Below are 18472 nucleotides of genomic sequence, written 5' to 3'. Positions count from 1 at the left end.
GTTTACTTCTGGTTTCAGCCAACTTTCTGTCCCTAATACTATATGGGCGTTGTGACCGTTTATTAATGAGAGCAGTTCTGGGACCTTTCTATAGACGCTCCTGCAGTTTACTATTAGCACATTAATATTGTTATTCCCTGTTGCATTTTGCCTACTCCTACCTTGCCGCGTCTCAGGAGGCGTCTTGTCGGGCTTAGGGAGGGAATTCTCTAACCTAAAAAACCCCCATGTGCACTCCACACGTACTCCGCTGCCTTTGTAGCCGCTTCCGGCGTGTAGTGGACGCCTGACCTATTCAGGGGAACCCTACATTTCTCCACCCGATAGCGGAGGTCGAGAAATTTGCACCCCAGATCCCTGCAGAATCGTCTGAGGCTCTGGTTTAAGCCTTCCACTCGGCTCCAAACCAGAGGACTGCGATCGGTTCTGGAAACGATACTACAAATAGTTAGCTCTTATTTCACCCCGCGAGCGAGGCTTTTCGCCTTCACCAATTCCGCCAACCGTCTGTACGAACTGAGGATGACCTCTGAACCCAGACGGCAGGAGTCTTTGGTGTCGACATGAGCAACAATTTGCAGTCGGGTGCAAAAATAATCGCCTTAACTGTTAATACATTGGTCCCAGTATGAGACGAGACGGTCAATGCCTTCATGGAAAAATATCTGCGGCTGCCTACAGCACCGTGAGTATACCCAGGGGTGCACCTCTTCCTTCGAAGCGGATCGACGGCCACGGTTGTCTTTCTTCAAGACTCCAAAAATGCGAAAATCGAATGTGGAGATATCGGAACTATATGGAGAATGTGTAAGGGCTTCCCAGCGAAACTTCCACAGCGTACTCTGGCCGACATGTTCCCATGATTGTAAGCTGAGATACCATTATACATCCTCCATACTGTCCCGAAATCTCTCCATGCGTTTTTGGCCCCCTGAGAAGAAAAAAGACGTTCGTGGCTGTCACTTCGCTTCAGACGAATATTTCAATGCCTGGGTACAATCAAGGTTCCGCAGGCAACAACAAAAATTTTTCATGAAGGCGTTATCCTCTTGTCTCACAGTGGCGAAAGTGTATTAACAGTTACCACAATCACTTTTTAAATAAATAACTGTTGACTTACTTTTTTCCACCTGCCTTGTTTTAATTTGGCTGCCCCTTATACATGATTTAGCTTATGCAGTTGATTCCTTTAATTTCGAATTCATCTCTTTGTTTATTAATTTGCCAATGTAACAGTTCAACATTGGCCACCATATCTGATAATGCTGCCTTTTATCTTACTTACGTGGTTATCCGTACAAATCCATCTTCTTCAGTCCATGTATTCATACACAGATAGTCCTATCGTATTCTTGTCCTCTCTGATCCCGCCAGTCCATCTCAACTGTTGTCTTTCGCTGGCCGCGGTGGTCTCGCGGTTCTAGGCGCTCAGTCCAGAACTGCGCGACTGCTACGGTCGCAGGTTCGAATCCTGCCTCAGGCATGGATGTGTGTGATGTCCTTAGGTTAGTTAGGTTTAAATAGTTCTAAGTTCTAAGGGACTGATGACCACAGATGTTAAGTCCCATAGTGCTCAGAGCCATTTGAACCATTTTTGTTGTCTTTCCCTCGGTCTGTTGCCTCTGATGTCTTCTTCTGCCAAGTGCCTGGTGATCTGGCCTTAGCGACGCATTACATGCCTTCACCAATTAAGTCTCCTTTCTGTAATCACAGCAACAATATCCAGAAATTTGTACAGCCCCTACTATACGCAGATTTTCCATTTTCTCCCGTCATCCTCATCCGTCTCTGATCCAAAATTCTGCCTCAGAACAGCAGTTGCAAATGTCATATGTTTTCCTTCTATTTTTTGTGTCTTAGTGATGTCCCTACTCTATACAGTACGACAGGCTGAATTATTGCAATGTAGATCCTAATCTTCATGGATCTCAAAAACCAGGGCTTCAGCAGCTTTCTGTGTGCAAATCTTGGCCTGTTTCCCGCTTGGATTCTTGCCATTATTTCCTGATCTATCTCATTTCTATCACTGGGTACCGTACTGTCGCAACATAGTTGAACTCTCTTATCCTTTCAAACATTTCATCATCCACATCTAAAGGACTGTCATTCTTCTCTCTTGTCATTGCAAGGTATTTTGTCTTACCCATATTCATCTTCAAGCTTGCTCTCATTGCATCTTTCATTAACACTCTTGTCATCCAAACCAGATTTTGCTGATTCTGTGCTATTATTAATCGCTCCTGTTTAAGTTAATATCACATATAAAATGCCATAAAATGATTTTGTACATTCTTAGATCTCTATTGATTCTTTATTATTCTTAAGTGGAATGCACAATAACAGCAACATAATTGATCCCACTGTGTTTTTAGAATACTGATTTTATAAACTTATTTGACAGTATTGTGTGAGGATAACAATGACCTCCTCCAATGATTCTCATTTAAAATCACCAGATACATCTGTAGCACTTTCATAAATAACTGCTGTAGACCTAATAGCACAACTCTGAATTCCTTCAGGCTCTTCTTTGAGTAGGGAAGTGTGCATACAGGTTGGCACAAAGATGAAGAAAGAGACAGAAGAGAAGGGTAAAGACATCTGCAAGTTTGAAACATAAGAAGGCTAACCAGATATAGAATTAATTTCTGTCTTTATGAAAGCATCTGAGTCACATGAGACATACTGCATTGTAAATCTTATAAATTAAATTGTTGACAGTTGATTTTGTACATTCTTAAATCTCTGTTGTATCTTTATGACTCTTAAGTGGAATGCCCAATAACAGCAACACAATTGATCCCACTGCATATTTAGAATACTGATTTTCTAAACTCATTCAACAGTGTTATGTGAGGATAACAATGACCTCCTCCAATGATTCTCATTTAAAGTTACCAGATATGTCCATAGCACAATCACAAAAAGGAACTCTCAAAATCTATCAGAAGAAAAGTTAGAGCTGAATGTTTTGCCAATGTCGAGACAGAGCACTGTGTCTTCATAGCCTCAGATTTGTTATTGATGTTAAATTCCTCTACTCACGTGTTGTCTTCATTGTAAGTGACAATCTAAAACTGTGTGGATACTAGGACAGAAATCTCATAGTATGCATGTAAAAAGTTAATCTGTGAGTTGATTTGTGACATGAGCAGGTATCACAGTTGGTAGTTCACTGCTGGAAAAACACCGATATCAAGGTCTGTGTCAGTTCCATGCACAATTTTAACTTGCCACATTGATAACACTCAGTCTATACCCTGCTGAGAGTAAAAGAATTTGATATCTTTCTTGGTGCAATTTTGTTTCAGGAAGCACTATCACTATTTAAAAAAAATTGCAGCATTACCAGATGCATCCAGTCACTAAGGAGACTGCAGCAATCAAAATCAGAACTGTGTATCCCTCTGGGCACATGAAGTCTAATTATTTAGTACTTCAATATGCTCAACATACTGCAACTGCTGGTGCAAGCTCATACTATATATGTCCCTAAAGTTGTATACAACAGGCACAAATAAATATTTAAGCCCTCAAAATGAAATATGAGAGAGCACAAACATCACATAGCACATAACCATTGGACTAGTAAGCCAGTTAAAAGTGGGAATTCAAGTCTGATCGGTGGTCAAGCTGAACTGATTACACTTGTTTCACCAACCATCCAGTTAGCATCAACACTGCAGGAGATGAGTCATAGTTCATGAATGAATGTAACTGAGTGATTTTTGTTGTTGGTGGTGGTTGGGGGGGGGGGGGGCGGAGGGAGTAGGGGCTGAATAGGTAGGTGCAGTCTGCTGGACCAGCTCAGATGTGCAGGTGTGTGCCACAGTTTTTTCAGGTATTTGTTGTTAGGTTGACCTATTACACTTGAATGCTTGCTTTTTTAACCCCAAGATAATGACTTTTGTGAGATGATGGATTTCCCATGCATCATGTGGTCTTGTGCTCATGTGTGTTTATTTGTGTGCAGAAGAACCTTTATTTAGCAAGTCTCAAGGCTAGTTAAAAGCATTTCAGCTGAATTCTAATGTGGTGGCCTATGTTCCCTTCAAGATGAGTGTAGAACTAGTGTCAGTGTTTGTGATGAGTTCTTGATTGTGTAATGCTATGGATGAGTTCTTATGATGTGAAACAGGGAATATGATATCAAGCACCAGTACAAACAAATTTCTCATGAAGTTCCAAGGTGGTAGCTAAGCTTAGTCTTCTCATGCAATAGTCAGACCTCCATCAAGAGCATCTAATTGTCTCCATGTATTAATCACTGTACATAAGTTTCAAATTAAACCCAGGGAGTCAGCATGCAACAAGGCAGTCGCCAGATGTATGTTACTACCTCCCATTTTCTTGCTAGCTATATACTGCTGACAATTATTTTTTTACACTCTAAAACTCAGACTGGATTGTCTAGGTTAAGAATCTCTGCAATAACTTGGCTTATTGAGTTCAGAAATGTATGTGGACATGTGTGTGTATATTTGTATCTTTTCAGTATAAAAAACAGAATAATCTTCTTTCTTGATTGAAAATTCTTGTTCACTTGTACTTAAAACGTATTTCCTCATTACACATGTGTAAAGGCTCCAAGCTGTTTTCTTTGTATGAGAGGCAGTTTTGGTTGCTACAAACCACTGAGTATTGCACAGTAGAGTATTTCCAGTTTCATTTGCAGCTTATTCCAAGACATTGCTGATATGTTCAAATTCTTAAAGTTAATAACTGAATAATACTAACAGGAGGACATTTAAACTAAAAACTTAGGACTGTTAATTAAAACAGAAACATTTAGTCAGAGTTCAACATCTGTTGAAGGGAGCCAGTTGATAGCACAGGGAGCAGCATTAATAAAATCACTGAATGATCCTGGGTACTTTCTCAGAGGGCAGTCTCTGACAATATGATGGATGGTTTGTTCTTGGGCCCCACAATCACAGACTTGAGAGTCATGGAGACCCCACTTGTTCATCAGAGCATTGCACCTGGCATGACTATTCTATTGTCTCTACTCACCTCTCTTCAGATCAAATTATGGTAGACTGGTAGATGGATCTGGAAGACCTGGATGTTTTATTTTGTAGCACTCCTGCACCAATCTTCTTTAAGGTCAGACTTCTTGTTCTTCCATTATGGCACAGTAGATAGCATGATATCGAGCTGTCTGGAGGAAGGTAATTTAAGACTGTATGAACTGGAAGGTCTTGGGGGTAGTCAGGGTGATGCAGCATCCTCCATTATCAATTGGTTGCTTCTTGGCATTGCAATTTAGGTAGTGGAATGTTATTGATGGTGTGCAACTAAGGGATCAGTGTGGATTTTAGTGTATCTGTAATAATTCTCATTGATTCATTCCGGCTGATGTTTAGTTTCCTTGTATGAGCATTGTGTTAGCATACTGGGCAGAGTATTCAGCAACTGGGTATACTAGTGTCAGAGCTGCAGAGTGGAAGCTTCTGCACCCCAGGTTGTGACAGCCAGTTTTTTTACTATATTATTTCAAACCTTTAGCTCTCGGTTTCTGTTTTCCACCTGTTTTTTATATGTTAATGACTGATCAGGTGTGACACCAAGGCATTTAAGCTGAAAATTGTGTCTGATAATCTGTTGACAGAAATTCACATTGAGCTTTGGGTTTGCAATTCTGTTGTTTAAGTGGACTGTGTAGACTTCTGCCTTGGCTGCGTTTGTTAACAGTCTCCATGCTTTGTAACATGTGCTGAGAATTTCTAAGTCTGTAGACAATATATTTTCTCCTTCCTCAAGTGTGCTGGTTTGCATGGCTATGGCAAAGTCATCGGCATACCAAAATTTTTTGGCAGTAGTGTTTGGCACGTCCCTGATGTACAGGTTGAAGAGCAAGGGTGCTAGAATGGATACTTGGGGAAGCCCATTTTTTTATGGTAAATGACTTACTCTGTTTTTGTCCAGCACTAACCTTGAATTAATGGTTGGTTAACATATGTCTCACAAGTGTCATCAGTTTCTTATTTGGGGCACACTTTTTAGCATGTCACACAGTATCATTTGTTGTTGCCAAAACAACAAAGGCCACCAAAGTCATTAGTGTTTTCTGGAATCCAGCCTCAATGTAGAATGTCAAGGATGGAAACTGTTCATAGCAGGTGAGCTGGCTTGTGAAAATGGCTTTATATGTTATTAGTCCTTGAATTATGTTAAGGATAAGTTGTTCCAGTAGTTCGCAGCACACGCTGAGAAGCACAATTGGCTGGGGTCATCAACTGGCTTTCCAGATTTGAGGATGGCTAGTGTATGTGCAAACTTGAACTGTTGAGTTAATTTTCCAGTCTCAAGTATACCTTTGTAGAACCTCTTCAGCCAAGTTCTTCCATGTACCCCAATATGTTTTATAAATTCAGGGAATACGCCATCCGGTCCTGCTGCTTTCCTGATTTTCAGTGTTTAGATAGCCTAGTTTATATCTCTTTCATTAAAGGGGTCTGATAACATGGCATTAGCATGAAGGTAGCTAGAAGCTTCATTCAGTTCACCCTTTATCTTTTCTTTGATGGTTGAATCTACAGGGACATCCTCAGCTCTTGATTTGATTTGTGATGCTAGTTCTGATAGCAATGGCTTTGGTTGCTGAGTGCAAACATTGGTTGCAGTGACAAGTTTCCTTAACAACATCCATGCCTTCCTACTTGAATGAGTGAAATTTAAACTGGAAGTCAAGTCCACCAATTTCCACTTTCTTGTTTCATTTAGTTGTTCTAGTATTCTTTTGACAGTATCAGAGTTTTCAGTCTGTTGGTATTCTGCATACATGTTTTTTGTTGCATCATCGCAGCAAGGGATGTAGTGTTTCCTGAGTCCTTGTGGAATATTGCTTTTGGCTGCTCCAATGATGACTCCCATAAATTTCTTAGAGTTTTCTATTTTGGGGGCTATCCAACATAAGTTGTTGTCAATCTCCTGAATGTACTGATCCCAGATAGCTCTTCTTGTTAATGGACTTTGTGACAGATATCTCAAATCCTGTACTGATTGTTGTAGGGTGGATCTGGCTCCTTGGGAACCTTTTTAGGACTTTTCTTGTATGACTCAAAGGAAGTGTGTTTCCACCAGCAGAGAGACAGCACAGGTCAGGATTGGTATCAGAATGCCATCTAGCAGTGTTAAAGGTTTTCATTTCTTTGGCTACATAACTAAGATAGGGTTATTCTCCTTCTGCACATTCTATTAGATTCTCTCCATTATCATCACTGTTTTTATAATCCCAGCTTGTGTGATGGCTGTTGAAATCATCTAAGTATATCCATGGCTGAGGCACATGTAGTAAGACTAGAGTGGACCGCTGGATGTTTGGTGGTTTGTACACTGCAACAACAGTTAAGCCACTCAGCTACACAGTGGTTACTTCAATAACATTAACCTCGTGGCAACCCACTCCCTTAATATCAAGGAGGCTATTTCTTACGTATATGATAGAGCCATGTGATGTTGTGGCAGAAATCCTATCATTTTGTATCCTGTAATCTTACCCTTTGTTATATTATCTTCATTTAGATGGAATTCTTGGTGACCCATGATATCAGTGTTATGATCAATGGCTACTTTTCTCAGGTGATCACATTTGTCTTTTGATAGACCTACATTTACCTATAAAATATGTATACTTTGTCCAAATTCTTAGTCATCTCCCCTAAATCACCTAAGGTAAAATCTGGGACTGCTTCTTTGAACATGTACTATGTGTCTAATGGCCTATATTTCCACACAACTGTAATGTTTCAGTTAAAAATTTGATTTATGTTATAAGCTAAGTAAATATGTTACTTTTATCATTAATATTGAAGTTTGATGCAGTCCACAATTTTTGAAAAAGAGCTAAAGTACCAGTAGTGAAAATGTTTTCACAAAATATTTAGAAGATTTGTCATTCACAGTTACTGGGTTTGAAAAGCATATGTCTTGAGTCAGTATGAATTTTATCTCATGCACTTTGCTTTGAATGTGTTGCACCTTGTAGATATAATTTTGTACTAAAACTTCCAATAGAATATAAATAATTTGAGAGGGAAGGTAACAAGCACCAAATAGTAGAGGACACGTCTATGGCTACATGCACACACATTTGTGTGTGTGTGTGTGTGTGTGTGTGTGTGTGTGTGTGTGTGTGTGTGTGTGTGTGTGTGTGTGTGCTCTAGCTTTAAAAAGAATTTGCCGGAAAACTGTTACAGTTTTGAGTCGTGTTTATGTGCCTGTTGATGCCTTAACACATCTACTACTCAGTGAGTTGTACCTCATAGTGTGTTACATAATGCTTTACTGTGAACATGTTAAGTTTTAAATCTATGCTACTGTTAAATTAAAAATGTATCAGCAGTAAATGTTCTGTGTGGCATAGCAATTTATAAGATAAACATCTGGTATCTTTTAGTCCTTAGACTAATTTATTGTGTTATCTTCAATAGTAAATTAGAAAATGAAAGAAACATGCTGTTAAATTATGCAGATCAGTCATTAAATTACTACAAAGTTTCTGAATAAAAAGATGTATATATTCTTTTCCTTGTCATTCTGTAATGACATGCTTCATTGTTCTGATACACATGATTACCAAAGTAGATATTGAAACAAAGTGACAATAATAAGATGAAATTGTGGAACTATAGCAAGCCCATTTACAATATAATGAGGAAGTTGCTCTGGGAAGAGACAACTAACCATGGTGACATCCGAAATTGGAATTATATTAATACCTTCAGCTGCTGACGGGCATTGATATATATCAACGGGGACAGGTGAAATGTGTGCCCTGATTGGGACTCAAACCTGGGATCTCCTGCTTACAGGGCAGATGCTCTATTCATCTCAATCACTGATGGCACAGAGGATAGTGTGACTGCAAGGACTATCTTGCTCATGCCTTCCACAAGACCCACCTTATATGTCCACACACTACATTCATAGTGTCCCACCCCAACACACTCATTACTTGTGGAAGACATTGTTACCAAGTCCTGCAAGAGTTCCGGGAATATGTGTGCATCTGCACAGAAGAAGAAGGTTATGGCCAGTATTGCCAGACCTGTATACTTATATGGATATGGTGTCTGTTCTTTCGGATATGTCTGAAAGAACAGACACCATATCCATATAAGTATATAGTATGCCCCAACTGGGACCCGAACCCAGGATCTCCTGCTTACATGGCAGATGCTCTATCCATCTCAGCCACTGAGGGCACAGAGGATAGTGCGACTGCAGGGACTATCTTATGCATGCCTCTCTTGAGACCCACATTCTCACCAAATGAATTCTCTCCGAAAGAACAGACACCATATCCATATAAGTATATAGTTCTGGCGTTACCGGCCATGACCTTCTTCTGTGTGGATGTATACATATTTCCCGAACTCTTACAGCACTTGATAAGAATGTCTTCCACAAGTAATGAGTGTGTTGGGGTGAGACACTACGAATGTAGTGTGTGGACATACAAGGTGAGAATGTGGGCCTAGCAGGAGGCATGTGTGAGACAGTCCCTGCAGTCCCGCTATCCTCTGTGCCTATGGTGGCTCAGATGGATAGAGCATCCCAGGTTCGAGTCCCGGTCGAGGCACACATTTTCACCTGTTCCTGTTGATATCTATCAATGCCCGTCAGCAGTTGAAGGTATTAATATAGTTCTAATTTTGTTCTAGACAGCTGCAGGTCATCGATGGTGTCTATTCTTTTGGACATGTCCGAAAAAAACAGACACGATATCCATATAAGTATATGATGACATCCATTCTGAATACAGTTAATTGTATCTATTACAAGATACAAATTGTATTTTGATGCAAGATGTTTAGTTAGATATTGCATAGATAATTTGCATTACATCTGTCAAAATTATTTGGAAGAAGTAATGTTATATGTTCATATGGATGAGTGCATGTTAACAACTCAGAGAATACTAATTAGTGCAATATTGAAATTTGGTAAAAATGAACATATTAAGCTTTTTCATTACTCATCTTACAAGTGAACACAAACTAAGTAAAATGAGCAACTTTGCCTGCTACTCTACACATGGTATCATCCTTAATGAACAGTTTGTATAGAGAGTAGAAGAAGTTATCCAGAAGAAATGATTTCAAATTAGTTTTGAAACTGGCTTTCCAACTTGGCAGATATGTTGCTGAGCATGCAATTGAATATATTGGACTCCTCTCTGAGTCGCTGTCAGCTATTGTAAGGTGTAACAGAGATCACTTTTACTTCTAATGCTGTAGCCTTCACATTAACACTCTTTTTAAATTGTGGTGCATTATTTATTATGGATTTAATTAACAAATATGTATAATTCATGGAAAGTCAGTTAGAATGATTAACTCCTTAGAGAGGCATCTACAAGGTGACTATGCAGAACACAACTGAATATTCACTAAGATAAAAATGTCTGGAGTAAACTCAGATGAATTAAGCCATATACTGTTTGTTACTTATGTGAAAGTTCAAATAGTAACTTCCATGTTACTTCCATATCTAAGAATTTGGGGCTGTCAGTGAAACAATACACTATACACTGAGGTGACTTAAGTCACAGGGTAATGATATGCACATATACAGATGGTGATAGTATCATGTACACAAGGTGTAAAAGGGCAATGCATTGGCAGAGCTGTTATTTGTACTCAGGTGATTCATGTGAAAAGACTTCCAACATGATTATGGCTGCATGATGGGAATTCATAGACTTTTGAATGCAGAATGGTAATTGGAGCTAGACACATGGGGCATTCTATTTCAGATCATTAGGGAACTCAATATTTTGAGATCCACAGTGCCAAGAGTATGCTGAGAATTCCAAATTTCAGCCATTACCTGTCCATGGACAATTCAGTGACCAATGGCCTTTCTGTAATGACATAGCAGTGGTGCTTGTGTGGAGTTGTCAGTATTAACACACAAACTACACTGCATGAAACAACCATAGAAATCAATGTGGGATGTATGATGAACATATTCCTTAAGACAGTGCTAAGGCTGCTGATGCCTGGATTGAGTGCCTTTTCTAACAGCATGACATCATCTGCAGCACCTTACCTGGGCCCGTGACCATATCAGTTGCATCCTAGATGACAGGAAAACTGTGGCTAGGCCAAATGAGTTCCAGTTTCAGTTGGTATGAGCTTATAGTATGGTTCATGTGTGGTGCAGATTCCAAGAAGCCATAGACCCAAGTTGTCAACAAGGCACTGTGCAAGATGGTAGTGGCTTTATAATGGTGTGGGCCATGTTTACATGGAATGTACTGGGTCTTCTGAATGAATCATTGACTGGAAACGGTTATGTTTGCCTACTTTGAGACCATTTACAGTCATCACCGACTTCATATTCCCAAACAATAATGGAATTTTTGTGGATGACAGTGTGCAATGTCACTGGATCACAACTGTTCACAACTGGTTTTAAGAACATTCTGGAAATTGGAGTGAATGATTTGGCCACCCATATCACCCAACAGGGGATGTAATGGAGAGGTAAGTTCAAGCACAAAATCCTGTCCCGGCAACACTTTTGCTTTTGTGGGTGGCTGTAGAGGCAGCATGGCTCAGTATTTCTACAGGGGACTTCCATTAACTTGTTGAGTGTCTGCCACACTGAGTTGCTGCAGCACACCTGACAACAGGAGGCTTGACATACTATAAGGAAGTATCCCATGGCTTTTATCACCTCAGTGTATATCCTTCATTACACTGACATGATCTTCCACAGAATCACACCATACAGACTGTTTGCTAAAGTGTTTGAGTCAAAGGTTTTGAAATTATGATTACCATCCAAATAAATAAATGTATTCTGAGCAATCTGCATCAGAACAGTTCTCATCACATTACAATTAGGAATCCCATCTTTAATGTGATTCCTACCACTAAAACATTGTTGGAAGATTTGAAATATTTTAAATAAATACTGCAACTATTACAGAGAGATTAATAACTAAATTCAGAACTCATAAAACTGCGTCACTAAAATAATAGATCAGTGGAAAGAAAATCACAATTTTCAGCTCTAAAATACAGTCTGTGGTACAGTATTCACTCTGTCATAGTAAATCCACCAATACAGAGAGCTCTTAGGGATGTGAAATGATTGAGGTTTACATTACTAGGCATATGCAACCAGTGCAGACTAATACTGTAAAGCATATTAACAACAATTTATAATTAGCACTAATTTACTCACACTGGAAATTACTTGTATAATGCTTTACAGGCATATATTAGGAGAAAATCAAATGCTCTGAAGAAGTCACTGTATGTTGAAAATCTACTCAGTCCCTCCACCCCCAACCACCCCCTGTTAGAAGATCATAATTTGAATGTTTTGTCAATTTGCATATTAGACGTGCAGTAGAGTGCCTGATGTCCAACAGATAACTATGTTTACATCACAGACACTTCTCTAGTCACCACTATACATTTATTCATTGATTTGTTCATAATGTTCTAGAGATCTAGCCAGTATACTGTCTCAGGGATATGTAATAAGTTGAGATGTACATTTAAAAAAAGGACAAGCCAGTAATAGAGACTTAATGTCCATACTGTACTTAAATTCACCGTAAATGATTATAGCGTTTAATATGATTTGTAATTATGTTAGTTAAATGTAGTGCAACCCACTACATTAGACAGAAAGTCATACCATAAACTGGACGAAATTTCACCCTTTGGGGCAACTTTGTCCCACATTGAGGGAAAAGATAAACTTTTTTCCTCCAAAGATTATCCTGAAGATGCTGGAAATCCAGGTGTTCTATACTCTTTGATAGTTTAGTCTCAGTCTAAGTTGGTCACACTAGTATCCAACTCTATCTTCATGCTGGAAGCATTGTTACAAATGATTCCCCTCTTTCATCTTGGTAAAAGATTATAACAACTTTGATGTCTTTGGATCTTAATTCCATCCTTAAAATTCAAGTAAGTACCAGTTTTTGTGCTATTTAGTATAAATTAACATTACCCTTTTAATAAAGCTTAAGTTCTGTGAATATTATGAGAAGGATAGTAGCTACTCACTCTCATAATATTATTATATTCCATCCTGGATTTTCCATTGTTTGATTAATTTCTGTGAACTTTCTTGCAACTTTATGAAATTACACTTGGTGTTGAAAAATAGGTTATCCAGGAAAACTTTGTCCCTGACGTAAGTTACTCCAGTTTCAATTAAATTCACTTATTCATGTAATTGTTCCATACGATATCCTATATGTATGGTGCAAAACTACAAACGGATAAAAATTCAGGACTCTCTCTAAGGATGTGTTTACAAGACCACTTGAGAAGATACAGACAGAATCTCTTCAAGGCAAGTAAGAAAACATGGTTTCAGGCTTTAGAGGTTGTGGAATCTATCCTTTTTAGATGCAAATGCAGTTCCAAAGAGGCTACTGGGCGCTGAAAGGTCCATATGTTGAATGTGTCACTGAAGCATTCCTTGAAACAGTAATTTGTAACAGAGCAGAGTCTATGCCTGTTGAAAGAAAATGGTAATCGGTAAGTGTGGAACCTGGAAAAGGAACCACTCCTGCAGACTTGGAAGCAAAAATGCTGGATTCACCTGTAAATGAGAAGAGGAATGTGGGAAGCCCAAGAAAAAAATGTTGGTGTATCAGCTATGCTGGTGAGGAGTCTTTCAGTGCTGAAGATACTACAGGTGATGAACTAGAGTGTTGGTAGGATGACTGTGGCACTAATGACAACCCTCCTCAAAAAAATGATGAATCATGGAAAGAAGACCTGAAAGAAAATAACTGTATTGCACTCTTTTATAACAGACAACTCTATCCAGATTGAATGGTTGGTTTTGTCACAAAAGAAGGAATGAAGAAAGTTAGAGTGATGTACATGTAGAAAACTAAGAAGTTTTGGCAGTGGCCAGCAGAAGTGAAAGTGTAAGTAATCATGTAACACTTTTCATATATAAAAATGAGAATAAACGAGCCCAGACCAAAGAGGAGAGGATATTAGTGTTTTTGTGTTCATTCTTTCTTATCTCATGTTATATTTCCCCTGTTTATGTTCAACTCCTATGTATAACATTTCCATTCAATAAAATGTTCAGGAAGTACCAGCATGTAACTTTAACTGCCTTTTCTTGGCCTTACTTTCTTTTACAGAATCTACATTAACATTATGCCTCCATAAAACTTATGTACAACATTAACTGGTCAAAAAATATTTTCCAAACAAAAAAATGTAAATGTTCTAAAGTTGTCCTGTATTGGAGTAACATTAATCCATTAAGGAAAAAAGTATTTTTTAAATGACAATATTGATTAATTATGTACTCTGCCTCAAAATGTTCTCTAAAATCTATCACTTTTGACATAATTTTTTTTGAATTTTTGGAAGCAAAAATGAAAGGCACAATAAACTTATCTTGAAAAACCAGAAAAAGTGGTCCAAACTCAAACAGTAACGTTTGAAAAAGTTGCTGCACCCTCAGTTACATCAAAGAGCTGTTGTTTACCTTCTATTGCATGGTATAATATGTATTTTAATACGTTATAATTTTTCAAAGAGAATAGTTACCAGCATGTGCAATACCAGAGGCTTGGTTACAGTACAGTACTGTTTCTCTTGAAGCTTTACAGTTAGTACTGCTTCTTGCCATGTAACTACATGAATTTCTAGTCCTTAAATATGAGTTCTCCGATAAACAGTAGAAAAAATGAGAAATGAGGTTATCTCTTTTACTTAGATAGAGTGGTTGGGGTTATCAGTTTCTTGCTTTATGTTATGTGGAAGCTTGTTGAATACCTTTGCACCAGAGTACATAACTGGAATACGAACCCTAAACAGGAAAACAGAGACTATGTATAAATTAGAATTAACAAGTGTCTACCCAGGTCACATCACAAGCTCTGAAAAAGCAGTAGAGGACTTACAATGTGATATGAGGGGACACCCAAGAATTTCACTAATTCAAAATATGCTGGGAAACAATGACTTCTAATTTTTGTGTCTTGTTTTATGATTGAGCAAATCACAGTTCAACTGAAACTGATTTTTGCTATCAGCAACAAACTCATTAAAATGAAAAAGTACCTTGAAGTGAATTTATAACTGCTGAGTCCCATACAGACATCTCTGTCATAAGTTTAGCTTTATACTTAACACAATATTCTCACTGGTTGTTTCTGGAAAATAAATACTGTAATTTATGCACACTGCTCTAGAAGATGACTCTGTGAGACGACATGGAGTGAAAAATATGCAGACTATGCCAACATTTTTACCTTGTGGGCAACACAGTGAGAGGTACCAGTGAACTTTTTTTTTCCTGCAGAGTGATCCCAAAGAATTTGAAACACAGTGTTTCTATCAGAGCGTGGGCATTGAAATTACTTCTGGTGGTAACAGATTTTTCACTCCTCCATTCATTCACACATTGCAGGCTACTTCTATAAGGTACACTAACAACACAGCATGGTTAGTGTTAATCTACTATCTTTGTTCATTATAACAAATATTTCCAGATTTCCTTATGTACATGAAAAAATAGCTAATTTAAAAATATAAAAAAATACTGCTTTTGTACTGTTTCTCTCTGCCTGTGAATAGCTAGGGTTTTTCAGTATACAGTGTGACTATAAACATTTGCCACAGAATAAGAATCTCCAGCCTGAACCACAGTTAGGGATGTACAGTTAATATGTACATTATTTTTATTCTTAGTATTGTGGCGGTGAGAATACACTTTTCATCCTAAGTCACTCTTGTTATTAACAGTAAGAAATATACTGGTGCACAACTGCAAGAATCTCTAAGACCCTGAGATAGCATCTACAAAATGTTCAGTTAACATTACACAATATTCTTTGTGCACACTTCTGTAGAATGAAAACTTTTTTGATACTGAGATTCTACCATTATGCTGGATCATTATAGTGTGAAAATTTTCAAAGTATTCTAGAAATTCCATCTGAAGATCAACAAGACATACCTAAGCTTTCTGGTTGAATTATTCATGTGCTTGTACCACCTTAGATTATTATCCTTCTTGATGACCAAGAATTTTGGACAAGGAGCATCATCCATTGTGTTCTCATTGATCTGTACTTATAATACCAGTGAGCCATTTTTATTGATTTGAATACTTGCATGAGTCTGTGTAAGATCAATGGTTAGGGAACAGGAGTGGGGCACCATATATAACATATCACATCTCCAAATTAAGTCTATTCCTGAATGTTCATTTCTTAATATGGATTCTTTTGCTAAGACATAGCTCCATCCATGAAATGGGAATGCTTTTAATGCTGTACCATCTTTGTTTAGCTTTATCAGAAATTTATTGTCTACCCAAAGGCTGTGTCTAGTCTAAAAATGTCAATAGAGTAATTTATCTTAATTAAATCTACCAAAATTGAATTTCTTGACTGTGTAAAGCTTTTTCTGTGAAGAGGTTGTGCTTGGAACTAATTTGCAATTAAACCAGTTGTTTATTTATTTATTGTTCCGTAGCACCAAATTAAGGAGAAGTCTCCATGGTCATTGAACGAGTCAATACATGAAATTATAACACGATAGTAGAAACAGATAAAATGAAATATAAAAAACATATTCAGGTGACAAGTCGTAAGTTTAAATAAAGAATATCTACAATGTCACACTCGAATTTGCTTAATTTTTTAGCTCTTCCAGGAGCTCCTCGACAGAATAGAAGGAGTGAGCCATGAGGAAGCTCTTCAGTTGAGACTTAAAAGAGTTTGGGCTACTGCTGTATCTCAAACAGTCTCACATTGACTAAAAGCCTGTCCTAAGTTAGATTGATTGTCAGTGCATGTGGAAGCCACAAATGTAATTCATTTAAGCGCAAAATGGCTGATTTTGAAGGTGTGTCATTTTTCACCAGTGGAAGCAGTAGCGAGTGCTCAAATGGAGTAGGACACTGTGTCATTCTGTGTAATTCAAGGATCTTCTCCATGGCAAATTATTACTGACACTTGAAGAACAGCTACCAAATTCTGACATTGTTGCACTTTAATGATTTGGGGGGGCGGGGGGGGGGGGGGGGGCGAAGCGATTCCCATCACCACCTTCCTTAGCTGAGAGTTATTGAAGTTGTGGGAAAAAATAAAAAGTAAGGTTTGCTAACGGCACTGTAGTTCTCTCTGAGACAGAAAAGGATTTGAAAAAACAGTCGAATGGAATGGATAAATGGATAGTATTTCGAAAAGAAGTTATAAGATGAATACCAACAAATGTAAAACAGTGGTAATAGAATGTAGCTAAATTAAATCAGATAAATTTAAAGAGAAATCTGGTTGCCTGGCAGAACTTTCTGCATGTGATTGAAGGGAAATCAACTTATGTTATAATAAGAATGGATGAGGTTAGAAAGAGAGGAGTGTATGAAAACGGAAAAAGCTAATCTCAGTTATAAAGACAATAATGTTATGTGGAGCCCAGGATATACCATTATGGGTGCATGGAGATGAGGGATTACTGGGTGGAGAAGACAGTCAGGAGAGGACATTGAATCATTGGGAACTTCCGTGCTTTACTGAAATTTTGAAACAGGCAAAGAAACATTAATACAACACATAAAGTCGGTCTCAAAAAATGTCACTGTATCAATAAGTCAACAAAAGATTATTTAACAGACTGCTGTGCTGGTGTTATTACTGGAAAAATGGATGATTGATTCTATAAAGGAATCAAAATTTTTCACCATAATAGCAAATATGACAACCAATATAACCATCCCTTAACAGCTATCGCTATGCATACGTTTCTTTGATGTTGAGAGTAGCGCTGTAAGAAGAATTTCTAAAATTCATTGCTGTTACTGACCTGATAGGTGAAAACTCAAACACCATCATGCGGGAGATTAAAGTAAATGGCTTTGATGTAGCTTATTGCCGAGGACAATCCTACGACGGAGGAGCAAGTATGACTTGTAAATTTAAAGGAGTTCAAGCAATTATCTCTCAGGAACAGTATTAGCAATTTACAATCACTGTGCTAGTCACAGGCTCAATTTTTCAAGGCCTGTTTTCCTAAGCAGCATACGAAATAATTTGTTCCGAAACGATCTTCTGGTCAGCGACGACTCTTACTAGAGGAATAAATACAGACATCTCTTCCAGAAGGAAAGATTCACACACTAAACAAACTGTGTGAAACACGTTGGGTAGAGAAGCATGATTCTGTCCTACATTTTCGAGACATCTTTCCTATGCTAACTATTGCACTGCAGAAACTATGTAACATTCGCAGTGGAAGTAGTACCAGTATTGCACGACTGCATTTTCCTTACTTCGTGCTGTGCAGTCATCAGAATTTGTTTTAAGTTTATGTATACCTGAGAAAGTGCTTGGGATAATATTGACACTTGTTCGACAACTGCAAGACAGGGAAATATATCTATTCCAACCAATGCAACTCATGGAAGCAGCGTGCGGCAGGTTGAAAGAACTTCGTCAGGACAGTGTTTTACACCT

General features: G+C 38.1%; 1 protein-coding gene across 1 annotated transcript in view; it reads left to right on the top strand.

Moving 5' to 3' along the window:
- LOC126441766 (sodium channel protein Nach-like) overlaps positions 1-18472 on the top strand; it is a 193252-nt gene that overhangs the window by 104850 nt on the left and 69930 nt on the right. Inside the window, 1 exon segment of the mRNA XM_050090691.1 lies at positions 15313-15434. Coding sequence (XP_049946648.1) covers positions 15313-15434 — 122 coding nt within the window.

This window comes from Schistocerca serialis, chromosome 1 (genome assembly GCF_023864345.2).
Source record: "Schistocerca serialis cubense isolate TAMUIC-IGC-003099 chromosome 1, iqSchSeri2.2, whole genome shotgun sequence".
Classification (NCBI taxonomy): Eukaryota; Metazoa; Arthropoda; class Insecta; order Orthoptera; family Acrididae; genus Schistocerca; species Schistocerca serialis.
The sequence above is the reverse complement of the archived record's forward strand: the minus strand, read 5'-3'. Positions and strand labels throughout refer to the sequence as shown.